General features: G+C 34.3%; 2 protein-coding genes across 5 annotated transcripts; one reads left to right on the top strand and one right to left on the bottom strand.

The window, feature by feature from the left end:
- Positions 1-7: 7 nt before the first annotated feature.
- On the top strand, positions 8-12,470 carry rtkn2 (rhotekin 2). Its single transcript, NM_001005937.2, is given in 13 exon segments — positions 8-195; positions 3,624-3,811; positions 4,206-4,258; positions 4,359-4,412; positions 5,296-5,413; positions 5,520-5,649; positions 5,652-5,719; positions 5,796-5,890; positions 5,968-6,074; positions 6,212-6,343; positions 7,821-7,986; positions 8,073-8,180; positions 10,941-12,470. Coding segments are annotated over 13 exon segments (1,926 nt in total). The 5' UTR covers positions 8-63; the 3' UTR covers positions 11,516-12,470.
- On the bottom strand, positions 830-27,707 carry cfap99 (cilia and flagella associated protein 99). 4 transcript variants are annotated; one of them, XM_073927733.1, is made up of 16 exons: positions 27,357-27,707; positions 26,103-26,247; positions 25,852-25,946; positions 25,476-25,588; positions 24,153-24,330; positions 22,448-22,528; positions 22,305-22,373; positions 22,135-22,221; positions 21,952-22,040; positions 18,844-19,048; positions 18,613-18,754; positions 18,383-18,534; positions 16,941-17,146; positions 14,337-14,523; positions 13,001-13,109; positions 830-2,209 (listed from the first exon to the last, which is right to left on the bottom strand). In XM_073927733.1, exons 1-15 carry the CDS (start codon positions 27,462-27,464, stop codon positions 13,020-13,022), a joined length of 1,947 nt encoding a protein of 648 aa, XP_073783834.1. In that variant the 5' UTR covers positions 27,465-27,707; the 3' UTR covers positions 830-2,209; positions 13,001-13,019. The 4 variants fall into 4 exon arrangements, with proteins under 4 accessions (XP_073783834.1, XP_073783835.1, XP_003200418.2 ...); XM_073927734.1 differs by lacking the exon at positions 830-2,209 and adding an exon at positions 10,316-10,598; XM_003200370.7 differs by lacking the exon at positions 830-2,209 and having other exon boundaries at positions 12,091-13,109.
- Positions 27,708-27,999: the final 292 nt, after the last annotated feature.

Genomic DNA, 27,999 nt, shown 5'->3' with positions numbered 1-27,999 from the left:
CGCGCTTGTGTAATCCGTTGGTTTGTTGTGTGCAGAGGGGCTTGTCTTGAGGAAGCGGCCAGTATGGATCCACCGCGGGATATTCAACATTTTAAACGAAATATTGCTTCTCGATCCACGGTATCGTCGTGTTCCTCCCTCGCCATGGAGATAAAGAGGAAGAAAATAAGGGAAAGCATGTTTTTCCCAAATGAGGTGAGAATGTGGTGAGGAAGCGGACGTTTTGTTTGGAGTTTTTCCTTTCATGTCTGGAATGTGGTTGTTGTTATTCACAACTAACCGGCAGGTTCAATACTTTTTCAGGCCAAAGACAGACTTGTGAAGCGAAGCAGTGTGAATGACACGCAGCAGATACTACAAGACTTGAATATGTTATTCATAGGACAGAGTTCTAAGAAATTAAAGGTAGTTTCAGTTAGGCATGGGCCGATTTAACGTTAAGTTTGTGACGGTATGATAAAAATATCACGGTTTCACAGATGGAGGTAAAGTTGGTTCATTTAGAAGTCCCTGTATTGTGTACCATGTTACTTTGAATATTTGATCGGAATTAGCATGCAAGTATAACTTCTAAACAACATTAACACTAATAATTCACTGTGAACAATGTTGTACTTTGATAGTCATTGGCTGCTAATATGATTTCCCTATTTAGAATTTGCAAACAATACTTTTCTATAATTATTTGATTGAGGAGAATGTGTGACTATCCAAATATAAAACCAACTTTACCTCTATGTTTCACAGAATTAGTTTTTTGATTTACTAAGTTACTCTAAAATATAACTGTTATCCTTTTTATTTTCAGGGTAAAAAAAACACAACTTTTCCCCCTTTGAACACAATATACTTTATTTTAGGAAACAGCGTTTTGGAACAGTAAACATGTATGGCTAAATAACTAAAATAAATAAATTACATGTTTTCTTCTTCATTTGTTTCAAAAACATAGATTTCTTTACAAAACTTTTTTTTAAAATCTTACGAAACTTAATTGCCTCAGCAATTGTATAACAGAAAATGTTTGAGGTTTTAAAACCTTGACTTTTCCAAATCGCTATAAACTTTGAAACCGGTTATTGTCCCATGCCTAGTTTCAGTCTATGGTGGAGAGTGTGATCATGTTTCATACAGAGTCTGTCTAACATACAGTCCATGTTCTGATTTGACATCCTTTGAGTGGTTCACGTTATTCTTTAGAAATAAAAATGAATAATATTCACATTTAACTCTGAAACGTAAGCACACTTCCCTGAAATTAGCCTTTTAGAAAATGTCAGTATATTTAGTTTGTTTTCTGTCTTTAAATGTGTCATTCATCACCCATTTGAGCTCGTGAACGAATCCTTTCATGTGAATCGAATCTTTCAAACTATTTTGGATTGAGCGATTCAATTTGACTTTTTTTTCCTAACGAATTGCTTACCCTTTTTAATAAAAATTTAACTTTTATTGCATTTAAAAATAAAGTAAAGCATTATGTTGAGTCCATGTGTCTCTGCAAAAAAATCAGAAAGCTATGCAAATTTTGTACAATCCTGTATATCATTTAATATATTCCTGTGATATTGTTTGTATCTCACCCTAGCCTTCGAAGTTTTCTTTACATTTGTTATACTTTATTTGCATTGAATATCTTGACGCCATTCAATAAAGAAAGGCCCCTAACCATAAACCGTAACGTAAATACTATTTAGCTACGGTGACCGAGCTCAAACGTGCTGCAAGTCAAAGAGAAAAGCGCTAATAAATTCTTTGTCTTCTTCGATTTGACAACACTTTCACAAATTCTCATGATGGATGCAATTGCAAAAATAACCCTGACAATAGCAGTCCACAATAGACCCTAAAAAGTGTTTAGAGTCAGAGGTGTTTTTTGGAGATCTGAGAAGTCAGTTTTTTTGTATTAATATCCTGGTTGTCCAGTACTGTGTTTATATATTGTTACCCCTAATAGTTGGACAGATTGCACAATAAACATTAAATAAACTTCTCTCTAAACAAGAAGCAGCCGGGCTTTTCCCTTTTTTGGGTCTTTCAACAACTTTAAATTGTGTCTGTGCTATTTTCAAAGAGTTTCTGTATATGCATGTATTGTGAGAATTTGCATGCATGTGTTGAAGACATTTTTTACATTTTTTGTATTTTCTTTTTGCTAAGCTATTCCAAGCTGAGCATAGATGTATAGAAGTATGAGCTGCACATTTTCCTGTAAAAAAAAAAAAAAAAAAAAGTCATTAAAAATGACAGTGGTGTAAAAACTGCTGTTAACAATTAGATTTTTATATTTATTTATTGTAGAAAAAGCTTATAGGGTTTGAGAATAAAGTACTATGAAAGATATACAGGCCTATTATGAACAAGGAGAATAGAGAAGGAAACACGATAGGATAGGGCTGAGGGATAAATCAAAGTAATCGAAATGGACATTCAGAATCTATAACCGGTCAAATTTTATAGATTTTTATCAGATTTTTACAATAACTTGCCCTTAACTTGTTACGGGGCCCCCGCTCGGTTAAAGGCTGTGGCTAATTTGTACTTCTGCAGCCACATCTGATCTCTGGTCAAGTAGGAAGATAGACTCATTCTTGACCCTTACTTTGCACTACATTAATGATGATTGGAAGCTGCGCCAGAGATGCCTTTAGACGGCATTTAAAAATTGTCAGTGAACTATGTGGGCAAAAAATTTTTTAGAAATAAATAAAATAATCGTTCATTAATCGTTATTGAGTTAAAATGTTCAATTAATCAAGATTTTGATTTTAGGCCAAATCTTAAAACCCAGCCCTACAATAGAGAGATCAGGGACCTCTACAATAGTGCAAACATGATAAGTGAAATAAAGTGTAGAATGATCCGATGGGCTGGACATGTACTGAGGAGAAGAATGTTGATTAAAGAAGGTGATGAAATCTATCCGGAAGGAAGACAATCCCCGTGGAAGACAAACAAAGATGGTAGATTCAAGTAAAGGTTGACATGGAGGATTGGAGCTATTGGAAAAGATGTGGAGAACTGATCAAACTGGAGGAAATTTGTTGGTGCGGCTGAAAATCAACTTTGATATAAATGGCCCTTATATTATGAAACGGGCAAACTTTGTTTTGGCCTGATCTTATTTGGAATGTCACAGTACTTTGTTCTTGTTTGACTTGAACCATTGGCAAAATATAATTAATAAAATGCTTGATTAAAATAAAAACAGGTCCATATGACTGTGAATTTTAATTGTTTGCTGAGTTCTTAAATTCTACAGTTTGAGAGAACTGGTTTACAGAAATGGTTTGGACTTTCATTATTTTCACTCATTGTCATCACTTCATGTGTCATTGAACTTGATCTATTAGAGACCCACTTAAGCTCTTTTGATGACGGTGAGGCTTCAAGGAGCGGAAGAAGTGTCTCTTCCAGATATTTTGTGGTTGTTCATGCTTCATTGTCATTTAATTCCCATCACTCATTGATCCACCTTACAAATGATTGTAGTAGAATATAGATTGTGTAGCTATCATTCTCTTCAAGTGTAGTCTCCTAAATGAGTATGAATGGATTTAACTCTTTACTGTGAGCAATTAAACCTGCTTTAGTTTTCCTGATAGTTTGTATCCTTCTATTAGGACTGTGATATTAAGGAGAAGATGGAGTTTGAGATGCGAATGAGAGCGGGGGCTTATAAGCTTATGGTTGCGAGCACTAAAAAGGAGCAGGTCTTGGATGCATCCAGGAGTCTGTTAACCTGTAATGCCAGAATTAAAGCCTACATGAGTGAAGCCCAGAAGAGGACGGGGCACCAGGACTTCAGAAGGTTAGAGGATCATTTGTGTTTCCTGAGGATCTCCTGCTGTTCACCCAAAAAATTAAAATTGTTAGCATTTACTTTCTCTGTGTCAATTATTCGGGTCTCTGTTTGTGTTGAACACAAAATATGTTTTCAGGAATGTTATAAACCATTAGCCATTGACTTTTAGTATGTTATTCAATTATGAATGTCAGTGGCTACAAGTTTCAAACATTCTTCAAGACATATTTGTGTTGAACAGACAAAAAGAGATTGGGTTTGGATTGAATTAGAGCCACTTGAGAGTGAGTAAATGAATAGATTTTTATTTTTGGATGAACTATCCTTTGAATTTATATTGCTATCATTTTGCATATAAGCAATACATTGAAAATAATATGGTCTTTTAAAAAAATTTTAGGCCCTCAGACTCTCAGGGACAAGTTCCTTGTAAGGGAAAGGTTGCCATATCTGGTAAATAATCAGTTTTCTCTATTTTATGTAAATGTTTGTTTTATTTGTTAATAATTTCAGTTTCTTTGGTTCATAATTTTTTTCCTTTTGGCTTATCCAGGTCTACGTATTCCACTGTTTTGGAAGGATTCAGAGCACTTTAACAGCAAAGGGAGTAAGTCACAGTGGTAAAATGAAGAATGATTCATTAGTTTTAAAGTCCTTGGCTTTTTTTTTTTTTTTTTTTTTTCAGTTATTTTATTTATTTTGTCAGTTATATTATTTTTCTCTAGCCAGGGCACATTACATTGGCAAAGAAAACATTTATTATGTTACAAAATATTCAAATTTAGATAAGTGGTTCTTTTAAAGCCTTCCATTCACTAAAAAACTCTTTGCTCATAATATAAAGCTACATTAATAATAAATGTTCTTTGAACTTTTAATGGGCAAGCATTTCTAAAGGACTGTGAAACAAAAAGAAGAAATAGTTGTAAAAGATTCAGATTGAATATTTTTTTAAGGCTTAATGTATGAATTTTGTAAATGGTATGTACAGTTTAGGTCAATTATTAGTCCTCCTGTGAATTATTAATTATTTTTTTATTTCTTAAATATTTCCCAAATGATGTTTTACAGAAGTTTTCACAGTATTTCCTATAATATTTTTCTTCTTATTTGTTGAAAGTCTTATTTTTTTATTTTGGCTATAATAAAAGTAGTTTTTAATTAAAAAAACAACATTTTAAGGCCAATATGGAAGGACAATCTTTTTCCCCCCAATTGTCTACAGAACAAACAACCATTATACAATAATTTGCCTACTTACTCTAACTTTTTCCTTTAAATTCCAGGTTAGTCTAAATACTAGTATATTGAGAAATATCTAATAAAAGAAAATCTAATGAAAGAAATCAGTTATTAGAAATTATGTATTAAAACTAATGTTTAGAAATGTGGTAAAAATCTTCTTTTGGTTAAACAAATTTGGGGAAAAAATAGACAATTCTGACTTTATTTATTCATACATTTTAGCTCTTTTATTCCAATTCCTACAGACACACAGCGGGTGGCAGTCTTCTGTTTGATGAAGATTGGCTCAGAGATTTTTGACACTGAAATGGTGATTGCAGACTCCTCAATGACCGATATTTGCTTTGAAGGTGTCAAGATTTTGTAAGTTCCCATATTCATTTGAAAGTTATGTAAAACTGTGTTATTGTGGGGGAAACAAATCAAAGTGAATCATCTGAATCGTCTTGTTTTTATTGATTTTGAACAGCTCTGAAGTGAAGCCGGACTTTGAACTGACATTTGAGCTGTATATCTGTGGACTGGACGAGGAAGCAACCTTTGCCAACACTCCGAAAAAACTGGCCAGGAAGCTGCGCTCCTCTTTCGGCAGATCTTCAGGAGGAAACTCTGCCCTCTTCTGGATGGAGGGGACCCAGACACTTTCCTCCAGTCCAACCCAATACCACCGTATGTAAAGATTTTGTTTATTTCCATAAGAATTTAGTTTCATGTTGTAAATAATTATTATTTTTTGATACATTAGTGGAGCACGGTATTCGTTGTTGGCATACACTACGCTGGGTTTGGAGCAGGCAGAGGGATCTTTCCAGTCTCATTCTCTCATAATCCTGCAAAATGGTAAGCACAAACTAGTCAGATTTTAATAATAGACTGGTCTAGTGCTTCTTATTGACCTTCTGCCATTGGTCTGTCAGTGGAGGCTTCATCATGGCTGCCGCTGTATGGAAACCTGTGCTGTCAGCTGGTGGCACAACCTGACTGTATGACACTTGACATGATGAGTGGCTTCCTAAGCCAACAGGTAACACACCTGAATTATTTCTTTCTTGGAAGAAAATTAAATATGCGTTTTATGGAGGTTAATCTTTGGGAATTTACACTTAATAAATGTTTGCAATTTGTTAAGATGTGTAAAGTAATTTTTGATTGTCCTTTTAGCAAAGCATTGAGGGATTGCAGCGGCGCTGTAGGTTATACTGCGTGCTGAAAGCTGGAAAGATTTCATGTTATTACTCTCCTGAAGAGATTCAAGCTAAAGTGGAGCCAATCCTCATTATTCCCATAAACAAGGTGATGAACTTTTTTCTTTCTTTTAAAAAAAAAAACTTGCAACGATATTCCCCCCCTTCCCCTGTGCCACTGAAGTTTTTGCTAGTATGAAAATTTTTTTAAAACAAATGTATTACATTGTGTTAGCTTGAAATCACCCTAAATTGCCAATTGGACCCTTTTTTTGTCTTTTTCCTTGAAGTCAAAATTTTGTCTTTGTTATTGGAGCCAAAAGAAATCTTTTTTTATATAAAGTATGTTAGAGTAATATTATAATAGTAATAAAAATAAATGTACATTACAGCACAACAATAATTAATGTTAGCAGAGAAATGGTTTAGAATTGAGATGCACCAGTATAATTATTTATTTTATTATATATTTTTGCACAAAACCAAAAATATATCATTTTCATGTTACTTAAACACCAAATTTTATTTAACAATTTCATATACTGTTTTGGTTAAAATTAAACTAAATTGTAACAATATAAAAGATGAATGTTTAGATTTGCTATAGATTATAAATCTACGGGTGTTATTAAACTATTTTAGATGAAGTAGAACAATTGTAATTCAATATATAAAAAGAAAGGGCCAATAATGGGTTTATAACAGTTTCTTTTAGCTTGCAACTGTAGTAATGCAACCTTTCTTACCTGCTTAACGCTAAAGAAATTGTATTTAACCTTAAAAGGATAGTTTACTTAAATTTCTAAATTCTGTTATTTACTTATCCTTTACTTGTTCAAAATCTATCTAAAAAATTTTCTTCAGTCAAACGCAAAAGAAATTAGTTTGAGAAACGGTTTGACTTCCATGGTAGGAAATAAAATGCTATGGAAGTCAATGGGTTCTACTAACCAGCAGTCTTCAAAATGTCATCAACATTCAACAGGAGAAAAAAACTGATGAGGTTATAAACCACATGAAGGGCGAGTAAACTGATATAATTTTAACTTTTGGGTGAATGGTCCTGTTAATAGTTATGCCAATAATTTATGGATAAAGTGCATTCAGGTGATTGTTATTACAGGGTAAAGCCCAACAGGTTTATCAGCAGCCCAACACGAAAATGGCTGTTGTGTAAGACCTAATGGTTTATTTTGCAAAAACAATCAACTAGATAAACTATCCAGTTTATTATATGCCGTTTGTCACAATGTAAAAATTAGACGCATCATTCTCTATAATAGTTTATAAATTTTTTTATTAAATGCATAGCTGATAGGGACAAAAACTGCTTCATAGTGCATACACTAACCATGTTATTCAGTCACAAGATAGCGCCAAACAGTCAAGACTATTTTATGACAGACAATCGTTAGATGAAGATGATTTGAACTACCCAGATAAGCCTGAGTTATTTAGTGGTTATCTCTGAAAAACATACCTTGAATGTTGCAATTAAAATACAGGTTTAACACAATGATAAATAAATAACGAAATAGAAGATCCATCATAAAAATGTACAATACAAAATGTGTCTGTTTATGCAGGAAACCCGTATTCGTGTGGTAGAAAATGACCACCAAAGGACTGGCTCTAGGCTCAACTTGATAAATCCAGGGAACGGAGACTCTGCCAGCCATGTTTTTATTGCTGAATCTCCAGATGTCCTGCAGGAGTGGCTGGATTCCCTCTGGCAGCACATTTATGACCAGAGTGAGTTCAGCTGACCAATGCAAAATCAAATTAATTTTTTTACTTATTATACGTGTTAACTATTAGAATTACCATTTTCCCCTCAGGTCAGTGGCAACATACATGTGACAAGCTCATGGAAATCGATGTTTTGTCGCCACGGAAACCCCCACTCTTTTTGACGAAGCAAGCTGACTCCGTTTATAATGATCTGAGTGAGTAATCAATGATGTACATGCTATTTCAGAATATACAGTAAGAATAATATTGACCTGTACTCAGGGGTGTGCATTATTAATATTAAAAATAATATACATTTAATATAATATTAAACATATTATTATTATTATTATTATTAATAAATATATAACATATTTAATTTATTATGGGTTAGGCCTGTTATAAATAAATTACACCAAGGCTGCATTTACACTAGTGTGTTTAAGTTTTAAATGGGGATTTTCAAATGAAAAGCTCCTTGTCCAGCGTTGACTGATCCGTCTTTGAAAGTGTGCATTTCAGTAGCAGTTTCCATTCAAAGATGCGAAATAATAAACTAATGCGTAAAACTGACATTTAATCCGTAATAATAATAAATAATAATTTAAGAATTCATATAAGGCAGTTTTTATTTAATAAGTCAATGAGAACCAATTTATCAATTTCTAATAAAGTGCCACCAAATATCAAAAAGAAACATTAAAGATCCCATGAAATTAAAATGTTTTCAAAATTAATATCATTAATGTACATTTTTGGGATATATATAAGCTAGTGCACAACAAAACCATGATATAATTTGCGTTTAGAAGATATAAAAATTATAAACATGTAAAGCTTGCAGCTTGCCACCTAAATGGATAAACAGTTTTAATAATTTCACCTCATAACTGCAGTTTCTTATCAAATCATGACCAATCAAAAGCTCTCTAGTATCTGACATGCCCCATCCCCTTCATGATGATTCGCATTTGATGCGCTTGAGCTCCTTCACTCTCACTGGCAGAGTTGTAGCACAAAAAACTATTGCCAGTTTTTATTAAAGGGGAGGGGCTACACTTTTTCCCTCTCTTCATATTTTGGTTAAGATTGTCAAACATCGAATAAAAATGCACATTTCAAAGCACTTCACGGGACCTTTAAATTTTTTGGTAGGAGAAGTCACTGTCCATTTTTTTCCTTAAATGATATATATCTTGTGGCTCAGAAGACAAATGACAATGAACACGCAGTGGCTTTTGGAGCCGTAAGACACTCTTTAAAAGTGCAGATGCTCAAGACGGTTAATCATAAATAACCAAACCCTTTTGATGACCGATTTTTAGAAAAACCAAAACAAAATTTCAGATATTGTGAAAAGTCGTTTCAATTGTCTATTAATGCCATCCCACTGTGCCTATTTTCATGGTGGCAGAGAGAGCTTAACGCTCTGCAATTTAAGAAAACAAAAACAAATTAATAAAATGCGACGAATTTTCCTACACTGCCAAAAAGTTCTGAAAATGCCTGCATTTTCTAACAACACTTGCAAAAACATTTGAACACAACGGAAATGTTTCAAGGGACCCTAAAATGTGATGGACGCTGCTGTGCAGTGACTAGCGTTCAGTAGAAGGTGATCTTTGAAAGGTTTTTTTTTTTACCATCCTGATTCCCTCGCCTTTTTGTATTTTGATTATTTTAGTTTTAGGGTCCCCTTAAAACATTTTCTTTGTTCTATGCTATTTGCAAGTGTTGTGAGAAATTGCAGCGCTTTTGTAAATTGTTTGCGTTGTGAGAGAATGCAGCATGTGTGAAACAGATGAAGATCTTTTCTTAATTTGCTGGTGATTTTCTTAAATTGCAACTTGTTAAGCTATCTTGGCCACTGTTATTTTTGTTATTACATGATTGTTTAAATGCAAATGTTTGAATTTATTAGATAAATGCATTTATGCACTTTTGGTAATCGGATTAAAAGTTTATCCTACTTAGTTGTACACATAAGTTTATTTATTTCTTTGTGTTTAAAAATGTATGCACATCTTGCCTTTCTATTTAGGAGGGTTTTTTGTACGATATTCCAAAATGTGCATAAATGGTTTGAAAACATCTCAAGTGTGCTGTTTTCAATCTGGAATAGGTTCTTCAGCAATTTCAAATAAATAAATTTCAAATAAATATTTGTGGGACTAAGACTCAGTAAGTAGTTTGGACGCCAGGCATAACTGTAACAACTTTGTTTTTAAAACGAAAAGCCACCTGTGTTATCAAGACAAACAATTCCCTGAGGGAGTTCTTGAACCATTAATTCAAAGCTGATTGCTTTTCATTACGATTCATTAAGAAGTGATTTTTAAATGTAAAATTAAATCATTAACTCAAACCTTTATTGTGCAAAGTAACTTTGAGTACTTTAGTAACTTTACTGACATTGTTTGTTATTTAACATTTAAACTTCTTTTAAAAAGGCTGTATTCACAGGCAGTTAACATTTGGACAATATTTCGTTTTTTATTTTTTATTTTGTAAACGGAGTGACGTTGTTCATAACGTTAGCTTACACGTTATTAAAGTGACTTGTACACACCAAAATAAAAATGTATATTCACTATTTTCTCATTCTTGGGTGGTTCCAAACCTTTTGAGTGTTTCTGTTGAAGACAAAAGAAGATATTTTGACGAATGTTGGAAACTGTTATCCATGGACATCATTAAGAGAAAATAAGTTATGAAAATTCAGTGGCTAGCAATTTCTAGCATTCTTCAGTATATCTTTATAACTCAAACTGGTTTGGAACAAGTGGAGGATAAGATTGCAATTTAAATTATGGGGTAAAACTTTCACTTTAAAACAATTACAATAATTGTAATTATTGTTATAGCCAATAAATATTGCATAGCCCGGTTTGTACTGCTTTATTTTGAATGAATTTGGACGAATCTTGTGGTGTTTCTCTATATCTCCAGTTTAAAACCAAATTGATTCTTTTCAGGCATTGGGTCCCCTGGGAAATTTGAGAGCTTGACAGACATAATTCACAATAAGATTGAGGAAACTAATGGCCGATTTCTAATTGGCCAGGAGGAAGAGACGGAGCCTCCTCATTGGGCAGCCCTGTTTGAAGGCTCCCGGCCAATAGTGGTACAAAAAACGGTTCTGTCACCAGGTAAAGAAAGCAATCGGTCTATTACGAGCCCTGATACGGGCAGCAAAAAGAAGAGAAGAGCTCCGCCACCCCCTCCTGATAAATTACCCTTCACCAGCGTTTCAACCAATCAGGAGAAAGAGAACTGTAAAGGGCCCAAACCAAGGGCCAGGCGACCCTCGCTGGATGCTAAATTCTCTGCCATCATTCAGCAATTGCAGAAGAGCCACACATCCACACGCAAAAACGCACCTCTTGGACAGATCGAGACTGGTCAACAGCCTGAAAAAAGGGCTGAGGAGTCTGATCTACCTGAATATACAAAGAAAGAATACATCGTGGACCCTCAGCCTCCTGTGCCAGCTCCCAGAAACAAACTGAGGATGTCATTCCGAGAGAAGATGAACCCCAAAGCCTGGTAAATTAATGAGGCGGGAGACATTTCTTTGATTAATGCTCTGATATGGAAAGATAAAACATCCTTGGACTCATAAGGAGAGAAACTCCCTCTTGTCCTTGTATTGATCTATATCAAGGGTCAGCGGGAGGCTGGGAATGAATGGGAATAAATTGCAGAGTTTGCTCTAAGCTTGAGCAAACAACTTAAATCAGACTGCTGCTTTCTTTTGTAGAATCTTAATGCATTTCAGTTAAGTCCTGTAATTGGATAATTGCTAAGTTTACTTTTAAGACTGGATGGGGACTAAATTTCAGCTCTGACTGTAAGCTGTGTATCATGTCTTTAATACTGATATCTGTATGAACCACTCATTCTGTAACCACTACAGCTAAGCACTTTAAGATTTTGACCCACCATCTGTAACAGCATTTCATTTTTTCTTTTTTTTATTTCATAATGTAATAGGAAAAATGTACCTGTGGTATGAAAACTTGTTTTTTTTAATATCTACATATAGAATAATGATTTTATACTGGTAAACACTTTTAAATAATTTACTAACATCTAATGTTTTGTTTTAATTTTAGACACTAAGTATTAGTTTGTTGCAGAGTCTCAAATTAGTTTCCAAGCACTATGAAGCATTGCATGTAGGGTACAGTGTACATGGAAATGTCTTGTTAGGGGAAATATTGTAATTTTTGTTTGTTTCCTTTTATGTACACTTTTGAATGTTAATGTAGTGCACACAATAAGTTCCACTCAATGTTATGGATTCTTGATTATGTTAATGGTCTAATTCACATTATGGTGCAATATCTTTACATTTTATTTTTTATTATTGTTAGAGTAATCCTCTCTTTATCAAACATTAATCTGGGTCTTTTTTTCTTTGGGCATTAATGTAACCTGGAAAGATATTTGCAGTTCTTTTCCTAAAATGAAATGGAACAACATTAAAAAGTTGTACTAAACTAGTTTATTCTTCTGCATTTTTTATTTTTGTGCATGTATGACTTTATAATACAGCCAACCTGCTGAATTTTAAGACCAAAAACAATGTTGACATAATGAAAAAAACATTTTAGAATATATATTTACAAATGTGTTTGTTTAGTGTTTTGTTTGCTCAATTACAGTTTAAGGGATAGTTCATCCAAAATTTTAATTCCGTTTTAATTTACTCACCTTTTACTTGTCCCAAACTCTTTTGAGTAACTGTTGAAAAGCAAATGTACTTTTGGAAACCAGTAATCACCATGTTCCTTACTTTGAATATTAATGATTATAGGTTTCTAATGTTCTTCAACAGAATTTTAAAAAATCTAACAATTTAGAACAAGTCAAGTAAATGATAATACAATTAAAATGTTTGTGTGAACTATCCCTGTAATACATTGATGTCGAGCCATAAAGATTTATCTAATACAAAAGATGCTCTACTCTGTTTTAATTTAAGTATACATTGGCTGACTTTTCATGGCTATCACTATCAAGAAAAACTCGCCTGTGGTTTTGACCAGCAGTTATTTGTAGACCGACTGCTGGAAGGCCCCATGAATCTGTTGTTCCAAATTGCGCTCCAACTCCTGCCAGTGGTGTTCTTCAAGAACCTGCTGCTCATAAGATTTAATGGAACAAAAAGACAATTCACATTTAAGGTGTTATCATGGCAGCATACACTAACCTCTTTAAGCCCCAGGCAGATCACACAATTTTTATTGTCGGTTACGAATATTACTTTGTCAGACTGCGTTTTTATTTTGTTTTTCCCCCCCTTGAAAAACCTTGACTTGCTGTGGGTAACAAATGTCCCAAACTACAATTTACTTCATGATCAGTCATTTTGTGATGTCTAGGACGTGAGTTATTTCCTAAATCAGTCACAAGTGTTGCTGTAACGGTATTTCTAATCTCAATTTTAAATTTTAAAATCTTATTTCAATCTCAATAAACACTGATGCTTGCAGACAACTAATAATAGCATACTTTAAGGGCATTTTTACGACATGTATGGGATCAAACTTATGATTTCTTTTTAATATTAAGATATTTTCTTTGAATCCTAAATGTAAGGGTTACTTATTAAACACTCCCTTGCCTGAACATGCTGCGAGTGAGACGGAGAAAATGAAAGCACATCAGCAGCAGCAAGAGAAAATTAGGTGCACAAGACAAAACAATGACATATTGAAAAAATTTGCAAATATATAAGATTTGTAAATCAATGTCAGTGAGAAACAAATCATCCACTCGTAAAGTTGAGTAGTAGAGGGGCACAAACAAAAATATAATTTTTTAATATAATTAAAAATATAAAGTATATTTTTCTTGACAAAAAATATTTTTAAAACTAATTTTGTTTGCCATAACTTTTAACTTATTTTAATGTGTTTTGTTGGTCAGTTATCTATAAACAAGAACAACGAATAACATTTGAGGTGATTGTGTTGGTTTGTTAAATAAAGTTAAATATTCAGTTACAGAGAAGCCTATGTTAAACTGTTTTCACTATTATTGACAAATTTGAATAAGCAGGAAAGGCTTTCGCAATGTATTCGCAGCACTGAACATGTTCCTAGATTACCTCGAAAGAGTAAACTCTGTTGGAAGAATGAGAGAACAGAAGAACAAGAAAAAAAAAATTAAAATCCAAAATTTGCAATGGTGTCTTTAGGCGTAACAGGCATGGTATTGGTTGTCGTGAACTAAGCCACATTACACATCGAATCTTGTGTCACAATGCCCATTTGTCGTTTATGAGTCCCTACGACACCCTTCGTCAAGGAAATCATGCCAAAATTGTGTGGTCTAACCAGAGTTTTACTGTGATCTCTTCCCACCTTTTTGTTAAGGGAGGTCTTCAACGTCAGAGGAAGCACCTGTTCATTTTTCTTCACAGTGTTTTTTTCAGTCTTTCTCTTTTGTCTTTCTTGCTGTTTCTGTTCCAAGGTCTTCTGTAGAGCTAGGACTCTTTTATCTTTAAAGACCGCCTCCCGCAGTTCACTTCTCATCTTTTTTTCTTGTTGACTGAAACAAGACAGAAAGCCTTTCACTTGGCGTAATTACTGCTAATCAGTCCATGCTTCAGAACATTTATGTCTCATTCATGCATACACTGGAGTCTGACAGAACTAATAACTCATTAATTCCAACAATTTCATTAGAAGTTAAATTAGCAGCATAGCAATATAAGGACAGTTAATTTGTCCATGTTTTGCTTTGATGATATCACTACTTATGCTGACGTGAATTTGGTTTACATATGTAAAACCTGGGCATTTAACTGTGAAACTGGTTGGTTTGGGGAACTAGGCAGTACAAAAGTTTTATTGCTTATAGTTACTATTGCTCTCCACAGCAGGTTTTCTTGATTTTGAGATCGCAAACCAAAATTTAACCAATCAGTAGTGAGCAAAAAAATACTGATATTGCTTGTTTTTGTAATGCCATTATCTTTCAATCTTGTTGCAGGGTCATAAAATTTTGACATGGCATTTTCCAGGCCTGGAAAAGATTTGAAAAAACAGAAAAACCCACAAGGTTTTGGAAAAATCATGGAAATAACATTTACATGAGTAATTTAGCAGACATATGTGTCCAAAGCGACTTAGCTGCGGTCACACCAGAGCTTGTGCTTGCGAAATTCTGTCGTATGGCGCTGTGAAAAGGGGTGAGGTTAAACAATGTGATTAGACGTTCATAAAAGTGAACGATTGCTCCATATTTTAAAAAATTCTTATTTTAAATGATCGTCTATTGGTCTAACACAATAACCTGATATGATTTTGCAGGTAAGAATTGACCAAGCTTGAACTTTCAAATACAGTGAAATGTGAACCTTGTCGCACATAATTGCATTTCTGGTCTGCCAAATGGAAGTCTGGAGCAAAAAGCGCAGTGTGATTGCAGCTTTACAATAGAAGTAGTTTTACATAGTTTACTAGTTTAACAAACTATTAACATCATCTAAAATTAGTTTGAGAAATATCTGTATACTGGAATGGAGGTTAGATTAAAAACATGGTCTCACATCATTAGTGCTGTGTAAGCATTATCTGTTTTACATGTATTTAAAAAATGAATTAAAACTAAAAAGATTGTTGCGTGAATTATGACATGCTGTAAAAATGTAGAAGTTCATTGTTTGTTTTATGATTTCTTGTGATTACGTAGACATTATATGAAACATTAGGTCATGAAAATGGACTCAAGTCCTGGAAAAGTCATGAAATGTTTGTAGTAAGAATGTGGATGAACCCTGTTGTTGGGTAAATGAGTTAAACTTCGACAGTAAATTTGGCAGTAAATCACGCTCTTTCGAGCCTACTCTCGGGATTAACAGAAAGTTGGTACATTTCATGGCACTAACAATATCTAATTAGACTTACTAATTTAAAATGTCCTGTAACCCTGAGTTTGTTAAGCTGATGTCATAGAACAAACCTGTGATCTTTATAAAGGGCAAAGGGGTCCAATACAGAGCCTTGTGGCACACCATAGTTTATCACTTTAACACTGTCTTTTCTCTTCCCCAAAAAAGTCAGAGTGATTTAAGGGGATTACATAAACCAGACAAACTCAGAACTCTATAGTTTGCCCTAAAGAACATTGTGGTCTATATTGTCAAAGGGAGCACTGAAGTAGTTATATTTGGGAACATACCACCTTACATCTGTTAGTACTGATGAGTACTATGATCAGATGTGCTCCAACATTAGGCATGTTCAAATCAAGACTGAAAACACATCTGTTTAGCTGTGCCTTTACTGAATGAGCACTGTGCTGCGTCCGACAGATTGCACTAATATGTTTTTCTCTTCTTCTTCATTCTTTTATATCACATTTTACCTGTTTTTCTGTTTTTTTTTTACTCATTTTTATTATTTGGTTTTATTTTTATTTTACTTGTTTCTTTTATTCTTGTTTATGTAAAGCACTTTGAATTGCCACTGTGTATGAAATGTGCTATATAAATAAACTTGCCTTGCCTTGCCTTATGATAAGTCCTAACTTTATTTCTTCATGATTATAAATCAATGTGATCTAGAACCAATTCTTATTCATTAAAATTGTTGAAACCAAAATTGTTTTAATTCCCTGCGTAACTAACAACAGAATTTTCATATTTGGCTGAACTTACTCTATAAGCTATTCTCGTCATATTTTAGACTGTTAGGTTGGGGGTTACCCTACAGCAGGGATCACCAAACTTGTTCCTGGAGGGCCGGTGTCCTGCAGATTTTAGCTCCAACCCTAATCAAACACACCTGAACAAGCTAAACAAGCTCTTACTTGGTACACTTGATACATCCAGGCAGGTGTGTTGAAGCAAGTTGGAGCTAAACCCTGCAGGGACACCGGCCCTCCAGGACCGAGATTGGTGACCCCTGCCCTACAGTAAGCTGAAGCAGGCACAGGTATGATAGGCCAAGTTTTTACAGTACCTGCGCAAAGCAGCCTGCTCTGCCAGATTTCTTCGTAGAGCGATGTTGTCCAACTGTTCCAGCAGTAGTTGCTCTTTAAACTGTTTCTCCTGGAAGATGCGCTGTCTTCTGTCCTCCAGATCACACTGCTCTGACTCTCTCAGGAGAGCCAAACGCTCCCGTAGCTCCGCCAGAGACATCTCACAAAGCAAATCATGACCCGCGGTCTGAGTTACAGAACACAAAACTTCATTAGCAATTACACCCATGCAGCTTTGGTGACATTGCCAATCAAATCATACATTTCCCATTAAAAATCAATTCACTTTATTTAGTGCTGGACAAAGATTAATCACATACAAAATAAAAGTTTGTTTTGAAAATATATGTGTGTTATATATATATATTTAATATGTATATGTGATACACAAATATATAAAAACTCATTGTCATGTTCAAGAAACCAGTCTGAGATGGTTTGCACTCTATGACATGGCTTGTCCTGCTGGAAGACACTGTGCTACACTGTGGTCATAAAGGTATGGACATGGTCAGCAACAATACTCAAGTAGCCTGTGGCATTAACACAATGTTAAATTAGTACTAATGAGCTAAATGTGTGCAAAGAAAATATCCCCCACACCATTACACCACCAATAGCCAGAACTGTTGATACAAGGCACGATAGATCCATGCTTTCATGTTGTTGATGCTAAATTCTGACCCTACCATCTGAATTTTGCAGCAGAAATCGAGACTCATCAGACCAGGCAGCATTTTTTCAATCTTCTGTTGTCCAATCTTCTGTTGCCTGTGCGAATTGTAGCCTCAGTTTCCTGTTCTAAGCTGACAGGAGATGCACCCGGTGTGTTCTTCTGCTGCTGTAGCCCATCCGCCTCAAGGTTGGACGTGTTGTGTGTTCAGAGATACTCTTTTGCATACCTCGAGTGGTTTTTTGAGTTACTGTTGTCACCTCGAACCAGTCTGGCCATTCTCCTCTGACCTCTGGCATCAACAAGGCATTTGCGGCCACAAAACTGTCACTCACTGGATTTGTTTTCTTTTTCAGACTATTCTCTATAAACCCTAGAGATGGTTGTGTGTGAAAATCTAAGTAGATCCCGTCTGGTACCAACAACCATGCCATGTTTAAAGTCACCTAAATCACCTTTCTGCCCCATTCTGATGATCGATTATGAGCAGTTAGACAGGTGTACCTAATAAAGTGGCCGCTGAGTGTATTATTATGTAATATAAAACCTTTATTTTGGATGTGATTAATCTTTGCCCAGCACTATTTTTATTAAAAGAGTAAAAACTATTAATTTACTATACAGCATGTATAATAATGTTGATGCTGTTGGTGGGCACTTGTAAATATTTAATATTTAGATTGTTACCAAAAGCTGGTTCTTTATATAAATAGTACATATTTGATTAATGTAAGAAAGCAAACCACCAACCTCAGTTTCATCAATAAACTTTTGTCTGACCATAGGGACTAACTCAAAAGCACGAATCTGACGTATGAGCTCCATCTTCCTGCTCAGTTCGGCCTGTGCCTCCTCCAAAGCCTGGCTGAGTAGTTCCCTGCTCTGCTCTGAGACCTCCTTAACTGTTCAGGAGAAATACATTGTGTTTTGCTGACATTGCAAGCCTTTACGTTTTCAAGTATCAGTCCAAATCTTTATACCTATTCGTTGTTTGATTTCTTGGAGCCTAGCTTTGGCAGCTTTGGAGCTCTTGTGACCATCAGCCACTTGTTGCACCAGCTCCCTCATTTCCTTCTCCTCCTTCAGTCGTTTCTCTGCATACTTGCGCATGAGCTCTGCAGTCTAAAGCAATCACACATTACACCATCATAAACACAAGACAGACTGAGTCATGTATTGCTGTAAACACTGAATGTTTGTTATGAGATCACCTCTTCTTTCGTCTCCTGCGCTTTATAGCGGTTATGCTTCAAAACTCGCTCACGAGCAAGAACAGCCTCTTCGTAGCTTATTCGTCCTTCTAGTCTTCGGCGCTCCAGTTCTGCCAGTTCCTCCTGCAGATCCTTCTCCTTCATCTCCTTCTGCCATTGCAGGAATGAAGATGGTTCGCTTGCACCCTGTGATAGTTGCTCTAATCTGAATACACAAATACTTACATGTCAGAAGAACGCTCATGGATTTCTCATACATGACAATGGTGTTAGTAAGTCAATAGTCATAGTCATAGTAAGTAGGAATGTTGTGGAAAAACAATTGTAAGGGTTAGTTCAGCCAAAAATGTCTCCTGATTTTCCAAGCCACTTTATAAATGAAACATAATTGTAGTCCACATGAACCTATGACATTTGTCCACACCTACACCTCATTCACACTAGCAGCGACTTTGTAGCTGCCTGTCGCTCGGGTTGCGATCTGCTTCAAACGCAGGTCTGTGTAGGTCTATGCAGCATAAATTCAACCGGCCTCTGAGCGAGCTGAGAGGGGATCATGTGAGCTCTACTGGTGAACCTGTTCAAGTGTGAATTGGGACGTAACTTGTAGTAAGTTAGAGGCATAACTTGCAGTAATCGTCTGCAATCATGAAGAGATAGGCAAGATGGCGGAAATACTTACCAGAGAACATTTTCAGCAAATGATTAATGGGTTTTCTCTAAATTTATTCAAAACCAGTTCAATTGATATATTACCAATTCATTCATTTAGCAAGTCCACCATGCAACTCAGTCGTTGCTAGATCGGACTTGGTTGCGGCCAGATGTTAATGAGAATTATTTATATATTTATGAAATTTCCTATTTATTGTATTTTATTAACGTCTACCCCCACCCCAACCCTAAACCTAACCGTCACAGTAATGTAAAAACATTAGTTGTACCGAGTATTATATGCAGTATGTTATTTATTAAGTTACCCAATAAATTTTATTTTTAATGCCTACCCCAACCCTAAACCCAACTGTCACAGTACTGTAAAAATAGTAATTATTGTTATACAATGTCATAAGAAATGCTGCTATATTGATGATGTGATCTAGACTTTACCATGCAACTCCACTCAATGACCTCTTCATTCGTTTTGCCATGACAGTTAGTTTACTTGGCGCCGCCCCCTGTGGTTGCAAATAACAGTACAATGGCAAGTTTGTCAAGAATGGAAGCCTCCGCAACTTGAGGCTGTATGTTAATAACTGTGACTGTTGAGTTTAGGGTTGGGAAGGTGTAGACATAATAACTATGATGGTTGGGTTTAGGTTTGGGGAAGGTATAGACGTAATAACTTAGGCACAGCACTATCTTACCATACAACATAGTTTTGACATGTGGGTGTCCAACTTAAAGTTATGCCTTGCAGTCCGCAGACAGACCCTACTCCACCTCTTGGCTGTCGCTTAAGAAAGTTGCTCTTCATTTGCATAAAGTTGAAGGATTCTCAACTTTGTCGCATCGCTTGACACGCCCACCTTGCCGCCAATGGTCACTGTCACTCGCTTAGATGGAGATCGCTCGAAGTCACTTGCTTTTTGTTGAAATGAACGGTCGCTTCGCTTGTAGCTCTGCTGCTGCGAGTCACTCGTAGAGTGAATAAGGTTTCATGTTAACTAGTGTGGTGTGTTTCCCTGTATCTGTTTTCTGTCAAATTGTATTTTACTGATAGTTTCAGAAGTCTTGGCATGGATCTGATTATATGTGCTACACAGTATTTATGTTTACCAATTCATCAACCAGAACATCCTTTCGTGTCCCTCAGATATCTGATCATACAGTGGTGAAACATGGTGTGCTGCAAGGCTCTGTGTTAGGACCTTTCCCTTTTAAAAATTTTTTTGCAGACTTTTAGATTGGAAATCTGTTTTTCCAACTATGAATGTCAATGGTTACAGGTTTTCATCTTTCATCAAAATATCTTTTTTAGTGTTCAAAAGAATAACGAACCTCATGAAGGTTTAATACTAGGACAATAATAATTGTGTTCGCGTGAGCAAAAGAAAGCAGGTGAATACCGAATAAGAAGATGATCATGCACACAGTGAAACAGGCGATCTTGACGCACTGACATGGGATTCAGTGTCTCGGCTGATTTCAGGTGCTGTGATCCACAAGAGTTTTTAAAAGTTCAAAAAAGAAACGTTTTTTCTTGCGTAAAGCATCTGTACCTAGAGACTTAACTGGTGTTATCGGTTCTCTTAAATAGACTGGACAAAAACGATGCTCGTGCACCCACAGTCCTGCTTTCAAGAGCTTTTTAAAAGTTTTTTTTAAAGGTGCCATTGACTTGAAATTTTCCCCGGATGTTGGTAACAAACAGAATTTCAAATGTGCAAACGATTCTAATTAGATTACAAAATAAGTGATTTGTAATAAAATAAAATGATGCATGGAAAAAGTATTGAACACATGAAGAAAGAGAGGTGTAGAAACTCAGTGAAAGCCCAGAAAGCAGCTGATATCTCTCAGCAACCCTCTGCCCTTCTTCAGTGTAAATGAATATCAGCTGTTTCAGTCCAACATTTGAATTAGCAGGATGATGAAGCTGAAACCAGGGTGGACATTTCAGCAGGACAATTATCTAAAACACAGCCAATATAGCCTATTATATAAAGTATTAAAAACGTTTCAATAGTTCAGTACTTTCTTCTTGTGTCATTTCATAGTTATTGCACACAACTCATTTTTCAGATGTTTTTTATGTTTGTATTGTTTGCGTTTTTACAAAAATCTGGTTCAATTCCATTCCTTTAGAAATATTATTCACAAAGAAAAAACATGACATGTTCTATACTTTTTCCCTGCTGTATAGAAAAATAAGCAGCATTAACTTCTCCTTTTGTGTTTAAAAAACAAAAGCATGAGTAGACGATGACAGAATTGACATTTTTGGATTTGCATATTTAATGAATTTACTATTGCTTTTCAGTGATTTAGAATAAATTATGAATCACTTCAGATATTCAGTCCAAATACTTTCAAATTAATTGGAATAATTGTTTAGAGAACAAACCATAATCTTATAATTACCATTGAGGAGTTATGTGACTCTACCTTTGTAACTCTCCTTCCAGTTGTCTATTATATAAAGCTCCCTCGCGCAGAATGGCAGTTGTGTTCAGTCTGACAGGCAAGCTGTTTGTCTGTGTAATTGTAAAAAACAGATTCAATCACTACTGCACAAAGCCACACAGGTTCAAATGCACTTACTGTACGTGTCATTCTTATCAGAATCACCTTTTGAGTTGCAGGGCTCCCAGAAGTATAAGTCTTGTCAAATTTGAGTTCAGCTTCACGCTTTTTAATAATCTCTGATATTATGTTCTGTTCATCAGAAAACAGGCATTAATCATTTTTCACTTTTGTGGTGTAAAAAAACATTCAGTTGTGCTGTGAAAGACACTAACTTGAGTTTTCTCAGACTTTTGCGGGTTTGCACATCTGAACTGCTGGGAGTTTGCTTCATTCAGAGTTTGCTATTAGAGAAAATGAGTTACACAATGTTTGAAAACCAATTGAGTATTGATAAACGACATTGTTCGGGGCTCACAAAAGCTTTCAGTCGGTTCATCTGCCTCAAATCGTCCAGAATCTCTGGTTCCTTTGGAGATCTATGAGTGCTTGCTGGTACCTGAGGAAACAAACAATTGTAATAACCAGCATCATTTTATTATCTAAAGTGAAGTCTGTACGCCATAATGTACAGTTTTTTTATTGCAGAAAATATTCTGTTTAAGAATCACTGTGATCATAAATATGATCATTATGTCATTTGATGCAGTTTTTCCCAGCCCTGTTCCTGAAGACCAACAGTACACATTTTCAATCTCTTTCCAATCAAACATACATGAATCAACTCATTAGAACATAATAAGAGACTCCAAAACCTGAAGTTAATGGGTCAGATAAAGAAGACATGCAAAATCTGTACTGTTGGCGTGCCTCCAGGAACAGGGTTGGGAAACATTAGTTCAATGTAATGTATGTAGAAATGGCTTGCAAAATGTATTTGATTTAATTTAAACTGAGACTTCTCCCAAAAAAAATATATTTCCTCATAATTTTTTCACACTCAAGTGGTTCAAATCTTTTATGAACTTATTTCTTCTTTTAAACGCAAAGCAAGATATTCTGAAGAATGTTGGAAAAATGCAGCCATTGACATCCACATGTGGGAACAAAAAAATACTATGGTAGTTTCTTCAGTATATCTTCCTTTGTGTTCAACATAACAAAGAAACTCAAACAGGTTTAGATCAAACGGAAGATGAGTAAATGGTGACAGAAATTTCATATTTTGGCTTTAAAAATGTAAAACGGCAACTTTTCTTGTTTTGTTTTTTTACAAAGTATATAGCGAACAACTCATTAACCTCTAAAGACTTTTTAACTCTGCTTGTATTATTTTAACATATTATTATTATAATGGTATCTAATAACAGATTTTGTGCAGAAAAATTACATCAACACATTTCACAGTCACAGCAATCGAACTGTGTCAACAGGAATCTTATCTCCTGTGGACGTGGACCATTATGCACAGTAAATGACAATCGATTCAAAATAGTCTCACACTCGAAATAATTTACCTCATTAAATCCATTATTCCTTTGTCTTTTTGTCTGATTTTATATACTTCTTTAATTAAAAAGATAGTTCACTCAAAACTGATAATTCTTGTCATTTAGCACAAATTAAATTATTTTCAAGAAGAAGTAAAAAGAGTTTAGAAACCGGTGACCATTGATTTCAATAGTAGTTGTTTTTCCTACTATGAAAGTCAGTGGTTACCGGTCTCTAACATTCTTCAAAATATCTTTTTTTGTATTTAACAGTAAAAAGTAAACTCATAAAGATTTGAAACCACTCAAGGGTGAGTAAATAGTTAAATCTTGGCTGAACTATCCCTTTGAAATCAAAGTTTGAGATTCAAATGCTGTGATTCAACTAAAAGGTGGGTGGTTTGAGTCATTTTATTTATAACAATTCACATAAAATTATAGGTTACAAAAAACTGCATTTTATAATGATTAATAGAGTTGCTTCGTTTATTCCCCTGTGATAAAAAAAGAATGGAAAAAGAAAAACTACTTCAAAATAACAGGGTGTCTACTTGTTAGTGGTAAAATGTGTATTAAAAGTCATGTTGGCCTTTTACCAAATAACCAGTCATGTAATAATGATTGAATGAAAAAAAAACGACTGACTCATAAAATCCTTTCTCTGTTATTTCAAGAATTTATTTCAATACTTGCCGGCTTGGGCTTGTCCTGCTGTGGAATGACTTCAGGAGCAGGGAGCGGTCGAGCTTTAGGCTTCGTCAGATCAAATTCCTTAGGCTCAGTGTTTTTCCTGGGAGATCTTTTGGGCACACTCCCCATGCCCATTTTTATGGTGAGCTGATCCAACAGCATCTCCATCTCACTGCACCAACTGATAAGTAGAATAAGGATGACATCTGCTTGATAATTTGTATCAATAAATATCAGTTGAAGAGCAGTCTTTATTTCTATTAATTGTGTGTTTTGTCATTACCTACAGCGATTGAACACAGAATCCAAATTCTCATTAATAATTGAACAATTTCTAAAACATCTACCTAATTAATGACATACAGATACTAATGCATAATTCAGTAATAGAGTACACTGTACACAAGTTGACCAGGGTGTCTGTGGGGCCTTAAAATTTTGTAAATGTTTTAAATTTCAAAAACAAAATTTTAGGCCTTTCTTGAATCATTTTAAACAGTTCTTAATTTTCCTCTGTCCAAGTAAAGGCACCCGATCTGGACGGCATTCTTTCAATCACCAACAATCCATATTTTTTTATATTTAAGTTTCGTTTTTTTATTGCAAAGAGATACAATTTACAATAGATGTTAGACATGTTTTACAGCAATTTCTTCTAATTAAATTTCTTAATAAGGGAAAGAATACTAAAATTGCACAGTTCCTCATGTTAGTAACAGAGGAATATACAGTATCCCTTTATGTAACCTTTCATTTATACAAAAAATGGGGAGTAGACATAATATAGGCATGAAACTTAAGGTTTTATAACTGAAATGTATTAGGTTGAATAGAAGTTATACTCAATCAAATTGGCTTCATAATAGTCTAAAATATTATATATATTATTCATGATGGTCTAAAAAGGGTTTTAAAAGGTTTTAAATCTGGCCTGATGGAACCTGCAGAAACCCTGGTTGAATCAACTTAAAATTGAAAGGCAACTTGCTCCACAACTTATTAGAGTTGACTCCACTTTTAAGCCAAGTACTTGACTTGATTTAGGTTGAGTCAATTCAAAACGTGTTTTTTACAGTGTATCAAGTAAAATACTATACAGCACTAATACACACTTATTATACACTCAAAAAACTACTTTTGCCGCTTGTTTATAGTATTTATTTAAAATAAATTGAAACAACACAATTTGTAAGGTTTTTTTGGCAAAACCTAATTGTTTTATGTGCAATCTACTTAAATTTGAAAAATCTATTAAATTTACTTAATTGATTTGTGTTGGGACAACTCAAAGGATTTGTGTGGAACCCAGCATGTTTTAATGTGTACCTTAGCAATGGGGTGATCCAGTTTTCATCCACGATTGCAGCATCATAGATGTGACTCCATTCCTTCTGGATATGTGTTGTGAGGTTGTTGACGTTAAAGAAAAAACTCAGGAACTGACATTTATCAAATAAAGAAAGATTGAAAGCAAAGGATGAGGAAATAGTTAAAATTCATGAACATTTTTACTACTTTTACTGCACTGTAATTATTATTTGCTCATATTTTTACATGGAGAAAAAAAAAATCAACCTACATTTTTTAAATTAGAAAGTAATAATCTTGGTTCCTACACATTTCATGGTTTATAATGATAAACAGGTTCTAAATAATAGCACAAATTATGGATTTCAATGTTTAGTCCTTATGTTTTGCTTACTTTGTGCATTTTTGCGTTGTCTAAAGACTTGATAATTCTGCTGAAATGCTCCAGGCCAAGATCATCAAGACAGAACATGGCAAGATAACAGACAACTAAAAAATAAAAATAATAAAAGATGCTTTTTTAGGTGACATTTTAAATTAGTGTCACAAAAAAAAAACCAACAACAAGTGGGATATAGTAATGCTACTGACAGAATGCTTAGGATGAAAAAAATATTTATATCACATAAATTGGAATAATTGTACCAGTAAACAGATTCCGGTCCACCCTGAAGATATTTTTTCCATGATGAAGGTAAAAGATGTTGACTACAACATTCAAAAGCTTCTTGTGCATGATACATCCATACAGAGTATTGATAATAAACTTCTGGTCAGCAGAGGAACGAGTCTAAAAGAGAGATGATATAAGATGATGATGATGAATGTGATTTTAATAATACCATTATGAAATAGTCTCAGTGTAGTAAAACGGTAGTAACCATGTTTATATTTTTCATAAACTGATTAAGTGGTGTTACCATGTTTTCACTTCCATGTTATATAGGTACAAAATCATGGTTAACCTTGTGGTTAAAAAATATGGTTAAAAAGTGTATATTATTCAGTGTCAGGGTTTGATAACATATTAAAAGAATGTTTTATGGAGGTTTAATCTATTGAAGTTTAAAGGATCACTTATTTGACATTTTAATGTCAGAATAATGTTTTTTTCATTTTAACATAATATTGTATGATGCAATGTATGACAATCAGTGTTAGGTAAGTTGCTTCAAAAAAGTAATTAATTACTAATTACATCATTAAAATTGTATTTAAGTTACATTTTTAATTACTGTGTCTGAAAAGTAACTCAGTTACTCAATAATTAAATTAATTCACTCAACACAACTTAAAATACATAATGCATAAATACGCTACATATTAAACTCATTGCTGCATAGACAATAGAAATTAAATCTTAATTCTTTAAATCTTTTTCAAGATAGACCTTTAACCTTTATTAAAAATGTAACAATTTAAGAATTCTGGACATTATATGTATTAAAACACAATTCATTTCAAAGCGATGACACAATATTTCATACATACAGTACCATATAGAGACCTGCATTTCTGACTTTCTGTTTATCAAGCATGTTCAATTTACTTGATAAATTAATATTCTGCTTCTTTTAATTGATTAATCCAGAACTGCTTAATTTAAGAACAATATGTACCAAGGACATTATAAGTAACTGTAATTAAATTACCTGAAAATGAAAAGTAATCCCTTACTTTGCCTTTTTCTGTGAAATAATTATCTAATTACAGTAACTTGTTACTTTGTATCTATTGCATCCAACACTGATGAATCATTATTTTAAACAAATTATACATTATATTTTCTCAAAGGTAAATACGTGCATTTAACGTTAAATGTATACATTAATAAGTGTATACACTCTATCTGCAAACAGACGGAAGAAAATAGGCCTACTTTGAGTCCAAAAGAACTACCTGAAGATTCTTGGCAGTATCCTCTGTAAAACTGTCAATGCATTGTTTGTCTTCTTGAAACTCGTCCAGGAACCTTGCGACTTCGTTGACAAGTTCTTTGTAGTTCATTCTCACTGGATTTCTCAGCCAAACTAAATATACTTTTGGGTCAATAGGCAGCAGTCTCAAATATGGATAGATCTTCACCTATAACGCATCTCATTTGGATTGCCGAAGCATTTTAATGAAACATTTTGAGAGTAAAAATGTCCTAAAATGCTGTCCTGAACCATAGAAATATGCTCATGTGTGTGATAATGTCCTGCGATGAAAAAATATTCACCCGCCAGCTACAATGTTTTGCTGTTGCCTGGCAACAACGGGGCGGTGTGACTTTTCCTCAGAGGAAACGTCACTCGCTTGTTACTATTCTCTGTGCTGTCCCCTTTGTTCTCTTTTGTCCCTAAAACATGAAGTTAATATTTAAAAAATCTAAACAATTCCTTAATATAAAAAAAAGTTTTTAAAAAAGAATAGGTTCAATTATGTGTAAATAATAAGTAGATAATAAATATATAAATTTTAAATAATAACAACAATAATTTATTTATTAATTAATTTATTTATTGTGTGTGTGTAGTTATGGAGACCTCTTAAACTTAAA

Source organism: Danio rerio, chromosome 17 (assembly GCF_049306965.1).
Source record: "Danio rerio strain Tuebingen ecotype United States chromosome 17, GRCz12tu, whole genome shotgun sequence".
Taxonomy (NCBI): domain Eukaryota; kingdom Metazoa; phylum Chordata; class Actinopteri; order Cypriniformes; family Danionidae; genus Danio; species Danio rerio.
The sequence above is the reverse complement of the archived record's forward strand: the minus strand, read 5'-3'. Positions and strand labels throughout refer to the sequence as shown.